This window comes from Dermacentor andersoni, chromosome 3, assembly GCF_023375885.2.
Source record: "Dermacentor andersoni chromosome 3, qqDerAnde1_hic_scaffold, whole genome shotgun sequence".
Taxonomy (NCBI): domain Eukaryota; kingdom Metazoa; phylum Arthropoda; class Arachnida; order Ixodida; family Ixodidae; genus Dermacentor; species Dermacentor andersoni.
In genome coordinates, this window is record NC_092816.1 from 47120249 (window position 1) to 47136813 (window position 16565).

A 16565-nucleotide genomic window follows, 5' to 3' on the forward strand; every position below is an offset into this window, starting at 1 on the left:
GCGAGCTCGCCGTCCAAAGAAGGATGGTGGAGCACGCTAGGGACGCGGCCAAACTCAGTGGAGCCCTGGACTGAGGGACCGCCCGTGCTGAAGAGGCTTCCCTTCGACGAGAAGACAGCGTGAAGAAGAGAAGACCTCGATCCGCGAGAATTCCATTTTATGATTCAATAAATGTTTTTCTCTCTCTCTCTCTCTGAGATAACCACTGAACCGATTTTAATGAAATCTGTTGCACTTGAAAGAGAAAGTTTAATTCTAGTGACTGTTGGAAGCCGAATTTTGATTTAGAGCCTGAACTTCGTTAAAAATATTTTCGAAATTCGAAAGTTTGAAAAAAAATATATAAGCACGAAGTTTACAAATTAATAGCTCTGCATCTTCTGTAAACGCCATCCACTAGATCATTGAAAGCGGACAAATTTGGCATCTCATTCTATATCTTGCGCGAATTTGTTACGTTGTGTACAAGGGTTCTGCAAAAGCTTTATTTCCATATTACTAAATTTTTTTAGATTCACTTGTAATATATCAGTTTTGTCCGCTTTAGATGTACTATTAGACGCAATTCACATAATTGTGATATAATTTTTCATTGCTGAGTTACAGAGTTGTGAACTGCAGCTTCATTTTCTGAAAATTTTGGATTTTTGCCAACTTTTAATAAAAGATTGATGATCTCAATCAAAAATTCGAAACCAACAGTCACTCGATTTAAAATATTTCTTTTATATGCAACAAACCTCGTCACACTTGGTCCAGTGGTTGCCGCGAAAAACGAATACTACTTTTACATGTATTTAGATAGGAACACCCAGGCTAACGCTTCCAAAGATGACGAGGTCTGTTGCATCTGTTGCATTTAAAAGAAAAACAATTAAATCTGGTGACTGTTGGTTTCAAATTCTTAATTTAGGTCGTAAATGTTTTATTAAAAATTGGCAAAATCGCAAGTTTTCAGAAAATTAAACTATCAAGTTTACAACTCTGTAACTCGGCAATGAAAGATGATATCTCATTTCTGGGAATTGCGTATAATGGTACATCCAAAGCGGACAAAATTTATATGTTACACATGAATTAAAAAAAAAAAGCTAGTAATGTGTGAATACAGCTTTTGCAGAACCCTTGCACACAACGTAACAAATTCACGTAATATATAAATTGACATATCGAATTTGTCCGCTTTGAATGATCTAATGGATTCCGTTTACGGAACCCCGATATCTGTTTTTGATGCAGAGCTATTAATTTATAAACTTCGTGCGTCTATTTCTTTGAAACTATCAAATTTTTGAAAATCCTTTTTATAAAATTCAGCACCTAAATCGAAATTTCGCTTCTAACGGTCACTAGAATTTAACTTTCTCTCCCAAATGCAACAAATTTCGTTAAAATTGGTCAAGGGGTTACCTCAGAAAAACGTTTTTGCGTTTAATGTGTTATTGAATTGGCCGCGCTGGAGTTAGGCCCGAGCTAAAGCTTTGTCTTAATTCACAAAAATTTTGAACGAGATCTTGTGCATGGCATGCTCAACACATGCTGCCGCCGTTCAAAGTCCCCAATCAATGTGGTCGCGAATCGCACAACATTGAAAACGAAAGCGAAACCACTTAAAATACAAAAGCGCTACGAGCAGCTTTGAGTACCGTGCTACCATCTGTCGGAGACCACAAGCTGTCACATCGCGGAGTAGTGGATTGTCTTGCGTGTGCTTTGCGGGAAAGCGGCGGCAAAGTTCAACGAAATGGGCACGGAACGTCTGTTGACGGCCGCGGTGTTGTTTGCGTGCATTGCGATTGAAATATCCGCCGATTCGTACGTGTCGGAGCCTTCGCTAGGCGTCTCGTTTGAATTCAAGCTCCATGTGGACGCCGGTAAAGAGGAGTGTTTTTATCAGAACGTTGAGGCCGGATCGTCGGTCTACGTGGCCTACCAGGTAAGTTCCTGATACTGGCCCTGTTTCGTTTATAATTGCTCGCCAAATGCCGTAAAAACGTGTGTCCCACCTGTGGAGCTCTACACGAGGACAGTTACTCGAGCATATGCGCAGCTGCCGTTGAGTTGTCTTGAGAAGCGTCGAAGAATAAGTTCGCTGCCCGCTTGGGCGAGACCTAGGGGGAAACCGGATTTGCCGCAGACCTGTGCTGAACGAGCTGAACCATGTGCATGGCTTTGTGCGGCTTCTTTTGACAAAACACGTGGGTTTAAGTTCGCACGACTTTGCCCCGTTGATTTCGCATTGCATGTGTCAGGATTTAGATGTTCGCGACTGCACCGTATGTTTGTTATAGCTAACGCTGCGAAAAAACACCTCGTGTCAGAAAGCGTTTACCACGGCACGGTTCACCGAGCACGCACCGGACAGCTTTTAGTTGTTGAATTTTACGCTGGAAACTTTCTTTGGGTAAATTGCGCCGTGGTGGCGGTTCTGACTTTTCTTTTCGCTGCGATTTCGGTTATTGGATTGCGTTGGACTGCCGAACTGATTTGTTTCGCATATTTTCCAGCAAGTCCGGTGTCAAACGGCCAATTTCGATCGCGATCGAGCCCAATCTGGATCTCGATTCTCGACCGCGGTTGGCTCCCTCCCCCAGCTTGCGCAGAGGAGCCAATCACGACCGTGGAATTCGATCCCGACCGGGTTCGATCGCGATCGAAAGTGCGCCGTGTGGCACCTGTAAGAGTGAAAGGAACAAACAAAATCGGGAGAATGTATAGCAGTGAACTCTGTCAGCGAAATAAATCACTATGTTTACTTTGGCGCTCTTTGGCCATACCTGGCCCTTGCGCCATAAAACCCCATACATCATCATATGTTTACTTTGCGCGCAGTGGAAAAAAAAAATTTGAAGAGGAAATAAAACAAAAAAAAGCAGTCTACCGCACCTATAGTGATGTTCTTTCTCCTTTAATTATGCCATGAAAGAGATAAAGAACAAACAAAAAAGGAATAGGGTCGTATCAAGTAATTTTGCATACTGTCTTCCAACAAATTACAATATGAATCGTGCGCAGACACATGGTTATATAAATAATTTTTTGTTGTCTTGCAGGTTCTAAGAGGTGGCGATGGTCAAGCCGGCTTTGCAGTAAGACACCCCAATGGCAATCATGTACTACCCTATCAGTGGAGGCCTTCGGCTGAATATGAAGAAACAACCTCGACTGGAGGTAACCATTTTTTGTTTTTCTTTTCACAGTGAAGAACGATATAAAAGGAATGTATTCAGGTCCTCTGCCATTCATGGCAACTGAGTCGGCGATGTGCACGTTTTCATTTTCATTATGTACTGCACATGACACACATTTTATAATTAATCTGGTGACCGGTGATATGATGATGACAATAGGAAGGCAATAAACAAGTGGGCACATATCATGGCTGTATGGATGGTAACAGCCATTTCTCAGGTTTATAAGGACAGCATCTGCCTTAAGTGACAGCTAGGGAAGAGCTAAAAGCACTGTAAAACCCTTTACTTTTGCTTTCCCTTAACTTATGTGAATTTCGCAATTAGAAAATGTCGCAAAATTTAAGGGCATGCAAAATATTCTTGGACAAAAAGCAGACACTGTGCTGAAAACTAATAATTTATTTTGCAGGCTATTTCTGCTGGCTTATGCCTCCTAAAACATAGAGCATCCTATTTAATTGGCTGCTTAATGTTGTCAGTCATCTCAAATGCTATCTCTAGGCTTGCAGAGAGGGTTTTTCATAACTGAGTACACATGGCGAAGGTGATGTGTGTGTGGTGCTAGATCTTTGCCAGAAAGATCGCCTTGTCATAACACTTACGGTCAAAGGCTATTAGAGTACGATGGTGCTCAGATATGGAATGAGATTCCCGATGACATCAAACTCAAACATGATTTCTCGGCCTTATTGAAAAACATTTTTCTTGTCTGTCCAGAACTGTGGGACTAAATACCTTTGTGTTTGGTTTTATATATTCATAAACCTATTTTTTGTTGTTTTTCAGAATATGTATGCACTTTACATATTTGCAATACTGCTATTGTAGTATCTCACGTCTTTTTGTACATGTAGTTTGAATGTTTGCCATTTCTTTAGTGAATATCTTGTATTTGGACCTTTCACTAGCCGAGCTGGCTATGGGTCGAATCATGTTTTGTTGTATTGGTTTCATAAAATAAAATGATGTTGATGATGATGATCAAGCGCAGAGGGTTAGTGCCAAATATAAGGAAGCTGCTGCTTCACAGGCAGCAGGTAGCTCTAGGTGATAATAATTGGTAGGATTTTAAGAGGAACTTTTACCTCAGGAGCTCCTATCTAAATTATGTGGGAACAGAATAAGTTTTCATTGACAAATTTTTGCTTCACTGTAACTGCGTTAATTCATCACAATTTTTCTTTTTTTCTCTTTCAGGATACTACGAGCTGTGCATTGATAACTCCATGTCCCACTTTGCTGCCAAGCTTGTCAGCCTCTATTTCAATTCCTTCAAGAGGGACAAATGGGAGTCGTATGTACAGGAGCTCGAGTCCCTAGGTGTCACAGTGGCCAACTTCACCGTAAGTTTGCACTTCTACAGCTTGTCTGCAATCCAGCGGCATTGCTTGCTTGCCTGAAGCACACATAACGCTATTGAAGATTTTAGATATATCATTTGGAGGAACTAAATGCCAGTATGCTTTTGAGTCCCGCCATTATTTTATGCATTTTTACGAGTTGCCTAATCACTGACATATTTTTAATTTAGTTTGTTGTTGTTCTTGTTACCCTATTTGCTATTTTAACAACACGCACTTCCAATGCTAGTCTCTATTCAAAGTTTGTATTTCTTTCTTCTTTGCTGCTTTTAAAACGAACTACACTATTCTTTTAGGGACAGGAGGTCCCCATACAGCTCCACATTCTGGCTGGGACCTCCTCCTGCATATTCCTATACAAATGTACACCACCGAGTGACTGATTGAACAGAGACTGGATGCAGGCCAGTTCAAGCATAACTTCAAGGAAAAGTTTTCTAGCACTGCAAAGATGGAGCTTGAGGACTAGGGAGACAAAAGATGATGTGAAAGACAAAAATCAAGTTGTTACAGAAGCGCTTCTTGTCTGTTCATATCTTGTCCTGCATTCATAGTCATTTTATTGATGAAGCACTAGAAAATCCTCAAAGATGGCACTTGCTGGAGACCAAGCATGGTGCCGAAGGCATCATGCCTGTTTCATTTATAAATAAAATGTGCTCAAGCACAAACACACATAGAATGCTTTATGATGTGCACACCAATCTCATGCTGTGCCCGCCATCAATTATGCTGCAAGCTAAGCAAAGGTTAATGTGCTTACAAGCAGGGCTAAAACGAATCAGATTTACTAAATATAGGCCGAATTCCTGCACCAGCTTGCCTAGACGCCATGGATTTTGATCGCACATGCGCGGGCTTGGTTGAAATTTTTATTGGTGCCAACTGTACCAATAATTAATGTGAGTCGACTGTACCTGTACCGTGCAGCCGGTTCCCATTAATTTGACCTTTGCGGGACCACAAGACTTGGTCGAATTATCTGAAAGGTTGCATTAACAAGTGCCAGCAAAATGAATGAATTCGTTTGTTCAGTGTTGGTATTGCAGGCATGCTTCTATTCATGCCGCATTCCTTGTCGACCTGTTTCCTGTTGAGGACACCCGCGTAAACAGCCTGAATAATCTATTTCTTGATCTCGATAGAAAATGCTGTGTAACTGTCACGCAACTCCATGCTGAGAGAACAAGCAGACTGCTGAATATGGGCACATGACACAACATGAAACAAGTGGGAAGAGAAGGCTTTACGGCCGTCAGCCATGAAATATAAAAGTAAAACAGCTCCTCTCCTAGGGTAACAGTAAAGCCGCCAGCTGAATTTCTTGCATTTTCAAGCTTTTAGTAACTGCTGCAGCCGTGAGAGAATGCCAATGGGGGTCAGTGGAAGTCAAATTAACTGAAGAGGCATGCTTTTACACTTCGACTAAACTTTTTCTTCCATAGCAGTGTATGGTTTCTCGCTGGGACAATGCCGTGCGTTTGAATTAAGCAAAAGGTTGAATTAATCGAGATCGAGTTAACAGGAATTGACTGTAAAAATTGACTGCAGTGTATTCTAAAGGAGCGAAAGACTGAACTACGCAAGTTACGAGAAATTTCACTGCTGCAACTGCACAAATATGAGAAAATCCTTTAACATCCATGATGTCGCACTGACATGCTGGCATCGCGCTTTCGACGTGAAGTTGGTTTAGTGTTACTCTCCATTATCTCTGTAACTTAATTTTCCTCTTTAAATCCCCAATTCAGACACTTTGCACACTCCGTCTGTTCAGACCGCTTGCTGTTCTCTGCAGGACACCTTGCAGAAGGTAGACGGTCAGGTGGGTGAGATGCTGAAGTACCAGGACCAGAACAGGAGGCACCTATCACGAGACTGGTACATTGTGGATGGCAACAACCGCTACGTCCAGTACTGGTCCCTTGCCCAGTGCATCGTCATCATGGCCACTTCAGCACTGCAGGTGTACTTTGTGCGGAAGCTGTTCGAGGTGAAGAATGTCACACCGACATTCAAGCCACGGGCATGAGCCCGTGACGGTTGAGCCTCTCATTGTGTGGGAACATGGTACGTGACGTACATTGGCTCCTCTCAACGTGGTCAGCAGCCAGTTCCATGCGTTTCTTTCCGTTGCTGGCATCGTAACATAACAGACGAGAAAGCTTTTTTAGAGCGAGTGACTTGTCTGCCTTGGCTAAAATTTTTCAGTCGTGTGCATCTCGGAATATACCAAATGAAGGGACCCTTCTGGCGGGAAAGAGTGGAAAGGCTATTGGCCTCGTGCTCCTACTCGTCATTTTTATACAAGACATCGCGCAACCTCGTGTTGAACTAAACTGAAAAGGCAAACGGTGTGCGTATGTGTGTGCCGAGTCGACACGACCTGTTACCCTTTAGGTTGTCTTGTGTGTGCTTGTGTGTGTTTGAAAAGTCTGCAAAAGTTAGTGTGAGTGCTAACTTTTAGATCTTGTGGTTCTTAATGCTAACACTTTAAAGAACCACAAAATCGCGCCGCTTGTGGTTCTTAAAGCGAGCAACATCAGCGAAGAATCCGGACCATATTTTTTGTATGCGCCACTTGCTCCCTGTACACCAAAGCATGTGCAATGAGAAGTGATGGTCTATACCAGCCCCCCACACTCTTGGATGTTGCTCTGCTCGATTTGCTATTTTGACTTCCGAGAACAGAGGGCAGTGCTTATCCTTGACTGAAGTACTAGTCTCCCCGCTTCACTTACTCTTCTCCGTGATTTGATTCCCACAATGAGATGTTCCATCATCACTGAAGGACTCCACCAATCAAGTGCCTTTGATGAGGCACTGAAAGTGACATCTAATGAAGTTACAGCTCAGAAATTCGTGAAGATTGTTAGCAAAGCACAGAGACTTACATCAAGTTGGGGGTCGGCTCTGTTCTGAACACCCAAACGCCGAGGCATGGCATCAAGTGGAGGAAAGTCATAGCACACGAGCGCATGCGGCCAGGCTTGGAACTTTTCTTTTAGATCGAGCAGTGGTAAACTTCCTTTTTCCTTGATGCAACTTACGCTTTTTGCTACATTGTTCCAGAGAGCATGAAACCGAGTTGCAGAAATGAGTAGTTCCTGGGATCTCGCAAGTGTTGTCCAGTTATCTCAGCGTGGCGAGTGGTTCTCAATATGTCATGGCGCGGCTTCAACGCACTTTGCTGCCTGGTTTATTGAGAGGCAAGATTTTCACGACTAATGCGCGGTGTAGATTTACCCTGTAGACGAGCAAAAGATGCGTAACAGCGAGCTTCCATAATACCCGAAAATGGTGGATATTTAAGTGCACCATTTTCTTCTAAATGTTCACTGTCTCACCCGTACATATTATTAGAGCTATGTTAACTCCATACCTGCCTAAATATATTCACAACAAGATGGACCAGAATTTTAGAAACAGAAGACACTCATGAGCTCAGGTAGTATTAGTCTGGACAGGTCTTCTGTAAATCGCTATGGATGTTCACGTTCACTTTGTTGAGAAAGAAGTTGGGCTAAATCATAATGCACTCTGTTCCTTGTCCTGTCTGTCAACGATCTGTCTGCGTCAGTCTTTTCTATAGACGCTTTGCGCTTCTGGAATACCACAAACATTTTAAAGTTTTACCATGAGAACCAGCATGGTAAGCCAGAAAAGAGGAAAAAAAAAGGGATGGTGACACAGCCTTGATATTTCCACAAACTACATTGTAAACTGTGACAGCGCCTCTGCAGTTCTGTCTAATCATTTATCGATGAACAAGGATTGCATTGCATATTAAAAGAACCAAAGGCTAGACTTACAAAGCTTTGACAGTGTTTCATATGTAAAAATGACTCAAAGTGTGCAAAAATACTTTGGGAATTCCGTGGCATCCGTGGCAAATTCCGTGCTGGCTCTGTGCTTTACAAGCAAAATTAAAAAATGGAAACATTGGTGCGCATTTTATCCATTAGTTACAAAATGTTTTTTTTTTTTTTGCCAAATAAACGTAATATTTAGACTCAAGAATGCTTTGCCAGGCTGAAATGATTTAGTGTTAGCCTTTAGTGTCCCTTTCTGCGGGATACTCCTTAAGAGGAAGCTTTAGCTCGGTAGCTCCCATCTAAGTACGAGGGACGAAGTAAGTTTTGTCATTTTTTCGAAAGAGAAGATGGTACACAGGGTGAAACAAACAATCGCCATAAGAATCCACGCCGGCAGACCGGCATGCCCGAGGTTACAAGAGTAGAAATCACGATGGCAGACAGACGTGTGCTGACAACGTAGTCGCCAATGGAAGTGTGTGCTGTTATCCAGTATGTATGGGCACCTGTTCCCTGCACTGAAAGCCTGACTATTGGGACGTCACTTCCAAAACTATGCTGAGGTGGAGCAGGATGTGTGACAATTCCTTACATCGCAGGGCACCGAGTTTTACCGGAGCGGTTTCTTCAAACGGATTGCACGCTACGACAAATATCTCAAAGTTGGTGGCGACTATGTGCAAAGATAGTGCAAGGTGTATAGTTTATAATGCCATGGTGTTTTTATTTTTTTTGCAATAAAGTTTTCGCGTGAAAACAAATGAGGGAACTTACTTTCAGAAAGTTCCTCTTACATGGGAGCTGAGAAGTTTTTCTCAGCAATAAAAGATGATATCGCAATTCTGTAAACTGCACCTAATACTATTGCATGTAAAGCGGACACAACTGATGTAACACGTTGCTTTGAAGTATGCCGCTAATTTAAAAGTAGGACTTTTGCGGAACCCTCGTAAACATTGTAACAATTTTACGTAAGCGTTCATACATCAAATTTGTCTGCTCTAAATGCTCCAACAGGTGTAGTTTACTAAGTTGCAATATCTGTTTTTGGTGCAGAGTCAATGGATTTGTAAGCGTCATGTTTCAATTTTTTTTATTTACTGATTTTTGATAATTCTTTAGAAAGCTTGAGGTCCTAAATCAAGATCTTGCTTCCTATAGTAGCTATAATTTGACTTTCTTCCTTGAAAACAACAAATTTCATTCAAGTTATTCCAGCAGTTGTCATCTCGTAGTAGCATTTCTGAATTTCACCTGTAATTTGAATACGAAAATTGGAGTTGGCTCCGAGATGTAGATTCCTCTTAAACTTTAAAAGCTGCATATTAACTGTGGTGCAGCTTGGCCTCTATTGGACCACGACCCGTCAGCAAATGCACAGAACAGTTGTAAAACAGGGAGGCCTCCTCGATCAGTGCCAAAGGTACATGTTTTTTGGGCTATATAATTCCAAGCAGGATTGATGTCTGCCAAACCAATACAGGCCCTTCTTGGCATTTTAGAAACGTGTTACCCAAGCTCAAAGAAATAGTTTCATATTTTTATGTTACCTTTATTTTTTTCTTTAAGCACACTAGCTTCTACATGAAAAGGCTTCTACCGAAAACAGATTGTGGTACAATGAACGCTTCCAACTGTCTGACATGCCAACAATGCTTTGCATCCAACAACTTCTGTAAAACATGCGTTTTTGTATTCCCCCCCTCCTCCTGGCTTCCATCTTTTTAGTTTTTAGGTGACGGATATCTTATAGATGCTGCACTATACGTCTGTCTGCATTCTGCACTGATGGTGATAGCTTTTTGAGATCACGCTGTCCTGGCTAGACCTATTGGCGCTGCACCTAAATTACGTGGTCAGGTGCAGCAATGCATGTCGGGTATGTTTGATGATCGCAAGTTGTTATACTGAGGCATTTGCCACTGCAGTCATCTTATTGCACGTGATTTCGCAGAACTGAGTGATCAGATGCACATCATTAAGCTGGATTCTGTGATTAAAAATACATGTTAAGGAACTTTCTGGTTCGGTTTATCATAGGTTCAGCATGCTTCTGCTATGGTGAATTATGAACAGATTTCAAAGGTCTCTCTATTTTTGTCTAAGGGCGTACAATCTACTGACATGGACAAATGAAGCCCTAACAGGAAAATTCAAAATCAGAAGATTGCATTTGAGGTCGGGGACATATTAATGAGTTTGGTTGGAACTTCGACATGCGATGGGACTATTGTCTGTGATGGAGAAGGCGTTCAACCTATGTATGGAAATCCTTCAAAGAAATTTTGGCATGTTTAAAATTCGTCTTCGGATTTTCCTGTTTGTGTTTCCTTTGTCCAGGACGGTACTGTGAGCTGGCGAAAGCCCAATTGTGTGAAACTCATGTTTGACAAGCTGCATTTGAATCTCAAATGCATCGATGCAGGCATGTATTCATTGCTCAGTTTACTGTTACTTGTTTATTTTCGTATTTCTTGAGGATTTGTAACACTGCTGCAGTGTTCTAAACGTACTGAACAATTTTACTATATATATATATATATATATGCCTGTTTTGTGTGCGTATGTGCTGTATTGGAGTTGATTTTGGTAATGAAACTGGGCCAATCTTGAGAGACTACACCAATGACTATGTGCATGATGTTTTTGCAACACCGATTTCAGCACTGTTATGTTGTTCAACGTGGATGCTGTACAACACTGCCTGTTCGAATATTGATTTTTTTTAAGCACTTCATTCCTTTTTTGGACTCTATTGTTTTTGAGGTTGTACATCCCAGTTGTGTTGACTGAAACTCATTTCAAGGGGTCTTCTGTTGGTTCCTATGCCAGAATTGTGTGAATGAGCACACCAAACTGCATGTGCTGGTGTGTTGAAAAATGTGAGACATGTCTGAGGTATGAATGTGCAATAAATGTGATCTTTCATTGCCTCTCACTCTGTGGTAGTGATTCCTTGCCGCATTTTAACACTACAAGTTTTTTATTGCAATTGCAATTATATGGACACTCCAAGCAAATTTCCAGAATCAGCGTCGGCGTGATGTCCCATATAAAGTCCGAGTGCGACCAGATCACGGCCACGCGCTGTATGCTGTAGGGGTGAGCGAAAGCCGACAAGGGTAAGACAAGAAGGATGGCGTCTTCTCACACTTGAGAGGGAGGAAGGCGGGGAGGGTATGTGCAGTCTTCTCACGTGCGCAAGGGTGGGGGGGGGGGATGTGCGTGCGCTATGAGGGGGCAGGTTAGTATGCATCTCCTCTTCCACTCCAGTTGCTGCGACCGAGCGCGACCACGCGCACCCCATCTTGGAGGCAATCTGTGGTGGATTCGAAGAATAGTGGACCTAGGATAGCTAACTGCTTCATCTGCACTATGTTCTTACACGCTTAGTTTGCGTTGAAACAAGAGGCAGCACGAAGGGGAATTCGCTCGCCGCTGCTGCCGCTCTTCAAGCCACTGTTCAGACAGCGAGTGTCCGTGGTCATCGAGCGAGATGCTCGTGCTTGCCTGTGCACGTGTGACAACGAAGCACAGTTTATGTGGTTACAGCAGTTTATGCAGCTGATAAAATGACTAACCTTACTTCGTATAGCTGTCTAATAATATTCTATCACAATCAATGCTTCACCTTTCGGGCAAAACTGTTGCCTTTCTTTTGTTCGTTGTGGGTGCAGGAAATTATAACAATGATACTTGCACAATTGTAGAAGTATACTTGATAACCTGTGGTGCTAGAAAAAGGAAAACTTGCAGGGAATACATGGAATATTTCTGAAAATGCACAATTCTTTGGAATTTGTTCAAACAAGAATAAGCAACTTGGAACAGAGAAACGATAAGGTTATTGATAGACACCAGATATCTGGGCATCAAAAAATCTGCTTTTAAGCACAATAGATAGCTCAACCTCATTTTAGGCACCGAAAGGGCAAAAAGGAAAGTTCTGTAGTTATCAATTTTGGTCCTCAATGGTCGTGTTTAGCACAAAAACCTTGAGACAACAAAGCAGAAGACGACTTGTACTGTCTTCTGTATTTATGCAGATTTTTAAGTTGAGCACCTGTTCACATGTACCAGCAAGGTGGGAACTTCTACAAAACTCACAGTTGAAAACACTCAGGCCAAGAACTCCCAGGCCCTGTGAAAAAAAAATTAAAAATCTTGCGTTTTAGGTGCCAAAACTACAATCTGATTATGAGGCATGCCATCGTGGGGGACTGCGAATTAGTTTTATCCACCTGGGGTTCTTTTAATGTGTAGCCAATGCATGGTACATGAGCATTTTTGCATTCCATCTCCATTATGTAGGTTGGCACAGCCAGGATTGAACCCACCACTTCTTCTCGGCAGTGCAGCACCATCCCCATTGTTATGATAACATCACATAATGCAGTTCAAATTGCGCTGTTCATAATGCATAAATGATAATGACATAATGCGGTACACACTGCATTGTTTATATTTTGCAAACACCGGAAAACAAAACTGTCATCAAAAAGTGGTGTGTTTGAAGGACAGGTGCGTTGTAACATCTGACGTAATGCCTCATGCTGATGGCCGAGGCTTCTGGGATGAAGCATTATTGCAGCTGATCACTGAATGCTCCCAAGCAATCTGCACAGCCTTGCCAGCTCATCGTTAAAGTTAATGGCATATTTGTGACTGCCACTTGTTGTTTTCCTTAATGCATCACACGCCGAAAAGGCACATATTCAAGAGTGAAGTTATCACCTGTCACAGAACTTACCACATTTTGGCATATCTAACGCACAACTCTAATTACAAGTCTTGAAAAAGGACCTGATATCTGCATGTATAACTTGCATGTATAACAGACTGGAACAATGTCCACAGCGTTGTAAAAGCAGCTGAACACAATTGCCAATTCAATGCAAAGCACTGTAAACACTCTTGCTTTGTATATTGGCGTCATCACGCTTACTGCTGTCATCTGTTCACAAGCACAGTACAGCTTCACGGCAATCAACCTTTTACCTCAGGTGCACCTTCATGGCAATGTGGAGAGTTTTGCTGTAGAACGTCAAAGAAAACGGAAAACATTTACATAACTAGCACACCCACTTCACTTTGCACTGAAGTTTAGGAACATAATTTTTTTTTTATGCATGTTGTCCCTGCCTACAAATGGTAGCTTTAATTATCCCTTTAAGGTGGTGGTACTACAGTATCTAAATGTGCAAAACACATCAAGAATTAGCACAATCAACAAAAAGGAAAAAATATTTTGCACAATTTTTTTCAGCAACAGGGGGCAGGAAACCCCAGGCAGGAAACTGGGAGTGGGCTTTCACCCCAGGCAAACTAAGACTTTATTGAAATTTGTGCAGGCAGCTCTCATATGTGAACCACAGGTGTACACTTCGTTTGCTTTACATCACATGTGTGACACCACTGCGGCTGGATATCTTGCATCGGCCTGTCTCCTCTGACCTTGCTTTCAAAAGACAGTGAGTCGCGTGCCAAACTTCCTCATCCAGTGTTCCTGCTCCAAACCAACAAATGACGCTTCCTGCCTGTCATTCAACGTTGGCCGAAAATATTTAGCCAGAGACTTCGTACTCAATACTGAAACTTGGCAAGAAAAAATTAGCTTTTTGGTCAATAAAGGGTTAATAAGCCTCTTAAAGTTCATCTTAGCAAGTGAGTGAAACTAACTGCACGATTTTCAGACCATACACTTCAAGGCACTGCTGATCGTCCCGTCTCATTTGCAGTGCGGTGAAAACCACCAATCACTCGCAATCAGTTTCATGTTGGCATACATAGCTAGTAAAGTACCAAGTGGAATTCTCATTTAAGATAGGATTTTGCTGCAATGACTCCTTTCATTTTACCTTTCTTTCACTTCAACAGCTGTTCAGAGTTAGATGGGTTTGCTGTGTTTGTCCTTTCCAATAAGCCATTGTCATTATCAGGTTGCCAGGCTGCCACCTCATTCTCAGCTTTATTCTATAATGGCAGGTTTTGCACAATAACTAGGAGACAATAACACCTAAAGGACGATGTTGTTGGCAGTAGGCGGATCTAGCCTTGCGAGACATGTCAGCAACTGCTCCACCTGAACACCTCCTTTAATGAAAGTTTCTCACCATTCAGAAGCACAGCACGAGACAGGTGAATGAGACGCCTCACTGTGCACTTCGTCTTCCAGTTTGTATGCAAAAACTGCCGTCATGGATTCCAGATACTAGCTTACCCAAACCCGTACCCTGTCTAAAGGCGAAGGCCTTTTTGAGAGAGACAGCACGCATCATTGAGACCAGAAAAAGCCTTTGGAACAGAGAAAGCGGGTCACCTCGTCTTCAACTTCATTTTTTAGTTCATGCGCACGCTGCTTAGCACATGCTCTCCTCCCACCTTTCTCTTATCATGCCGTGCCGCGGAGCAGACGACGCTGCTTGAGACAAACATTTCAACAGCCTGCTCAGCTTTACTCTCACCATACATGGTGAAGAAATGCAAAGTTTTGCCTACCACAGGGGACTGAACTTGTGCAGTTGGGAGCCAGACGTGCTAACCACTACACTACGATGCTGCTTTGGTGCTGGGCAATTTGTACTGGGTTTTGGGAGTTACGCAGGCTCCGAAAGCGGTGCTACCTGTGCATTTGTTTTGGACGCCAAGACAGCGAACACTGTAGCAGACAAACGCAACAATGCGCGTGTCGTAAAGGAGCTGTTCTCGAGAAGGATGGCGGCGTTCGCTGAGAGAGCCTGCTGCTGTCACAGCAAAAAAGGATTGCACCAGATACGAAACAACTGTTGGAATTAATATTAAAAGAAGCTTTCGTGAAATGTTTCAATTAAATGCTATGCAAAAAGACACTTGATGTGTGCAACTTTTGTTGTACGTCCAAGTATACATGCACGAGAGACTGTTCAATGTTCTTCCGCCCACCGCAGAAGTTTTGTGCCACTTGGCCTCACGGTAATGCACATGGAACTGTTAACCTTCTGCGCTGCGTTTCACATCATAACGAGTGCCTGCCTGGCAAGATGTGGATACCTTCACGATGTGACACATGTGACCCAAATTACCTTGAATTAATGTCTCTAAGATCGTTTTGATATCTTCGGGATTGGTCCACTCTTCATTACACCATCTCCAAGATCAGGCCACCTTAGTCTGTGACGAACCAACCGAACATATGTGCCAAAGCTAAAGGAGGAAGGCACAGAAATCTTTGCTCTAGTAGAGCAATTCTGTGCTTGAAGTCCTATCTCTGTTGCACTAAGGATATTTAAGTACTGTTTTTTGTTTCATTGTGTAATCCTGTAGAGAACAAGGCTAGTTACCAGCACATCATGGTACACATGCCTATATACTGTATTTATTCAATTATAAGCCAAGAGTGAAGTTCGGGGACCCAAGAAAAAGTACTGAAGTATGCACACTAATATAAGGAGACAAAGAGTAGTGGATGGATTACTCGCACTCAGTGGGGAATGCCAGAAATACCGAATAATCGGAAGCCTCCAGAATTACCAGCCCTGGTTATTCACGAATTTCGCGTTATGATGTGGCTTCAACAGCAGCGCAAAGTTCGCCTTATCATGTGGCTTTATGGCAGCATGCACAACATGCTGTAATATTGCTGCCTTTTCTATTTCTCATTACAAGTTAAACATGCTAAAATGTGGCACTGCCTCACCTGCCAAGGTTTATATTAGTTGCTACAATACGCGCTGGCATATAAAATCTGCATCGCCAAAAATGTGATGCTGGTGCCGCCATATTGAAACTAACTGAAATTATCAGTGTCACATATAAAGCAGCGGTTGACTTGGAGGCTAAAGCTTCAGGGAAAAAAAACCTCACCTTAAGTTTGAATAGATAGGCTAAGCCAATTTGTTGTATGCATGCTGTATTGTAAGCTATATGGTAAGACAGCAGCAGCAGCCACAGTCAGCGAAGCCCAAAAGGGTTCGCATAGAATGCTTTGCTTCAGTAAGTTTAGAGTCCGAGGAATTGCCAAAGTCTGCCGATTGCTTAATGTTTTTCCTTTACCACTAGCTCATGATATGTTGTGCCACTGTTATCGTTTGCATGGCCTGCTTGATGCAATGGACAACTAACATTGTCTTAGACCTTGCAAATTACAGCACTCTTCAGTAGGTTCTATTGAATTACTATCATAAAGTCCTTCATCAATGATATACAAAAAGCCAAAC

The 16565-nt window shown here is 42.4% G+C and overlaps 1 protein-coding gene across 1 annotated transcript; it reads left to right on the plus strand.

The window, feature by feature from the left end:
- Positions 1-1662: 1662 nt before the first annotated feature.
- Positions 1663-11308, plus strand: loj (p24 family member logjam). The gene is made up of 4 exons (XM_050196890.3): positions 1663-1936; positions 3054-3171; positions 4392-4537; positions 6354-11308. The coding sequence occupies exons 1-4, from the start codon at positions 1745-1747 to the stop codon at positions 6585-6587; spliced, it is 690 nt and encodes a 229-aa protein (XP_050052847.1). The 5' UTR covers positions 1663-1744; the 3' UTR covers positions 6588-11308.
- The last annotated feature ends 5257 nt before the right edge of the window (positions 11309-16565 follow it).

What these genes read in the sequence shown, in the direction of transcription:
- loj (XM_050196890.3), top strand. Translation starts at nt 1,745, where the DNA reads ATGGGCACGGAACGTCTGTTGACGGCCGCGGTGTTGTTTGCGTGCATT. An exon ending in AGAAACAACCTCGACTGGAG is followed by an intron (nt 3,172 to 4,391) that starts GTAACCATTTTT and finishes TTTCTCTTTCAG; the next exon opens with GATACTACGAGCTGTGCATT. An exon ending in TCACAGTGGCCAACTTCACC is followed by an intron (nt 4,538 to 6,353) that starts GTAAGTTTGCAC and finishes TGTTCTCTGCAG; the next exon opens with GACACCTTGCAGAAGGTAGA.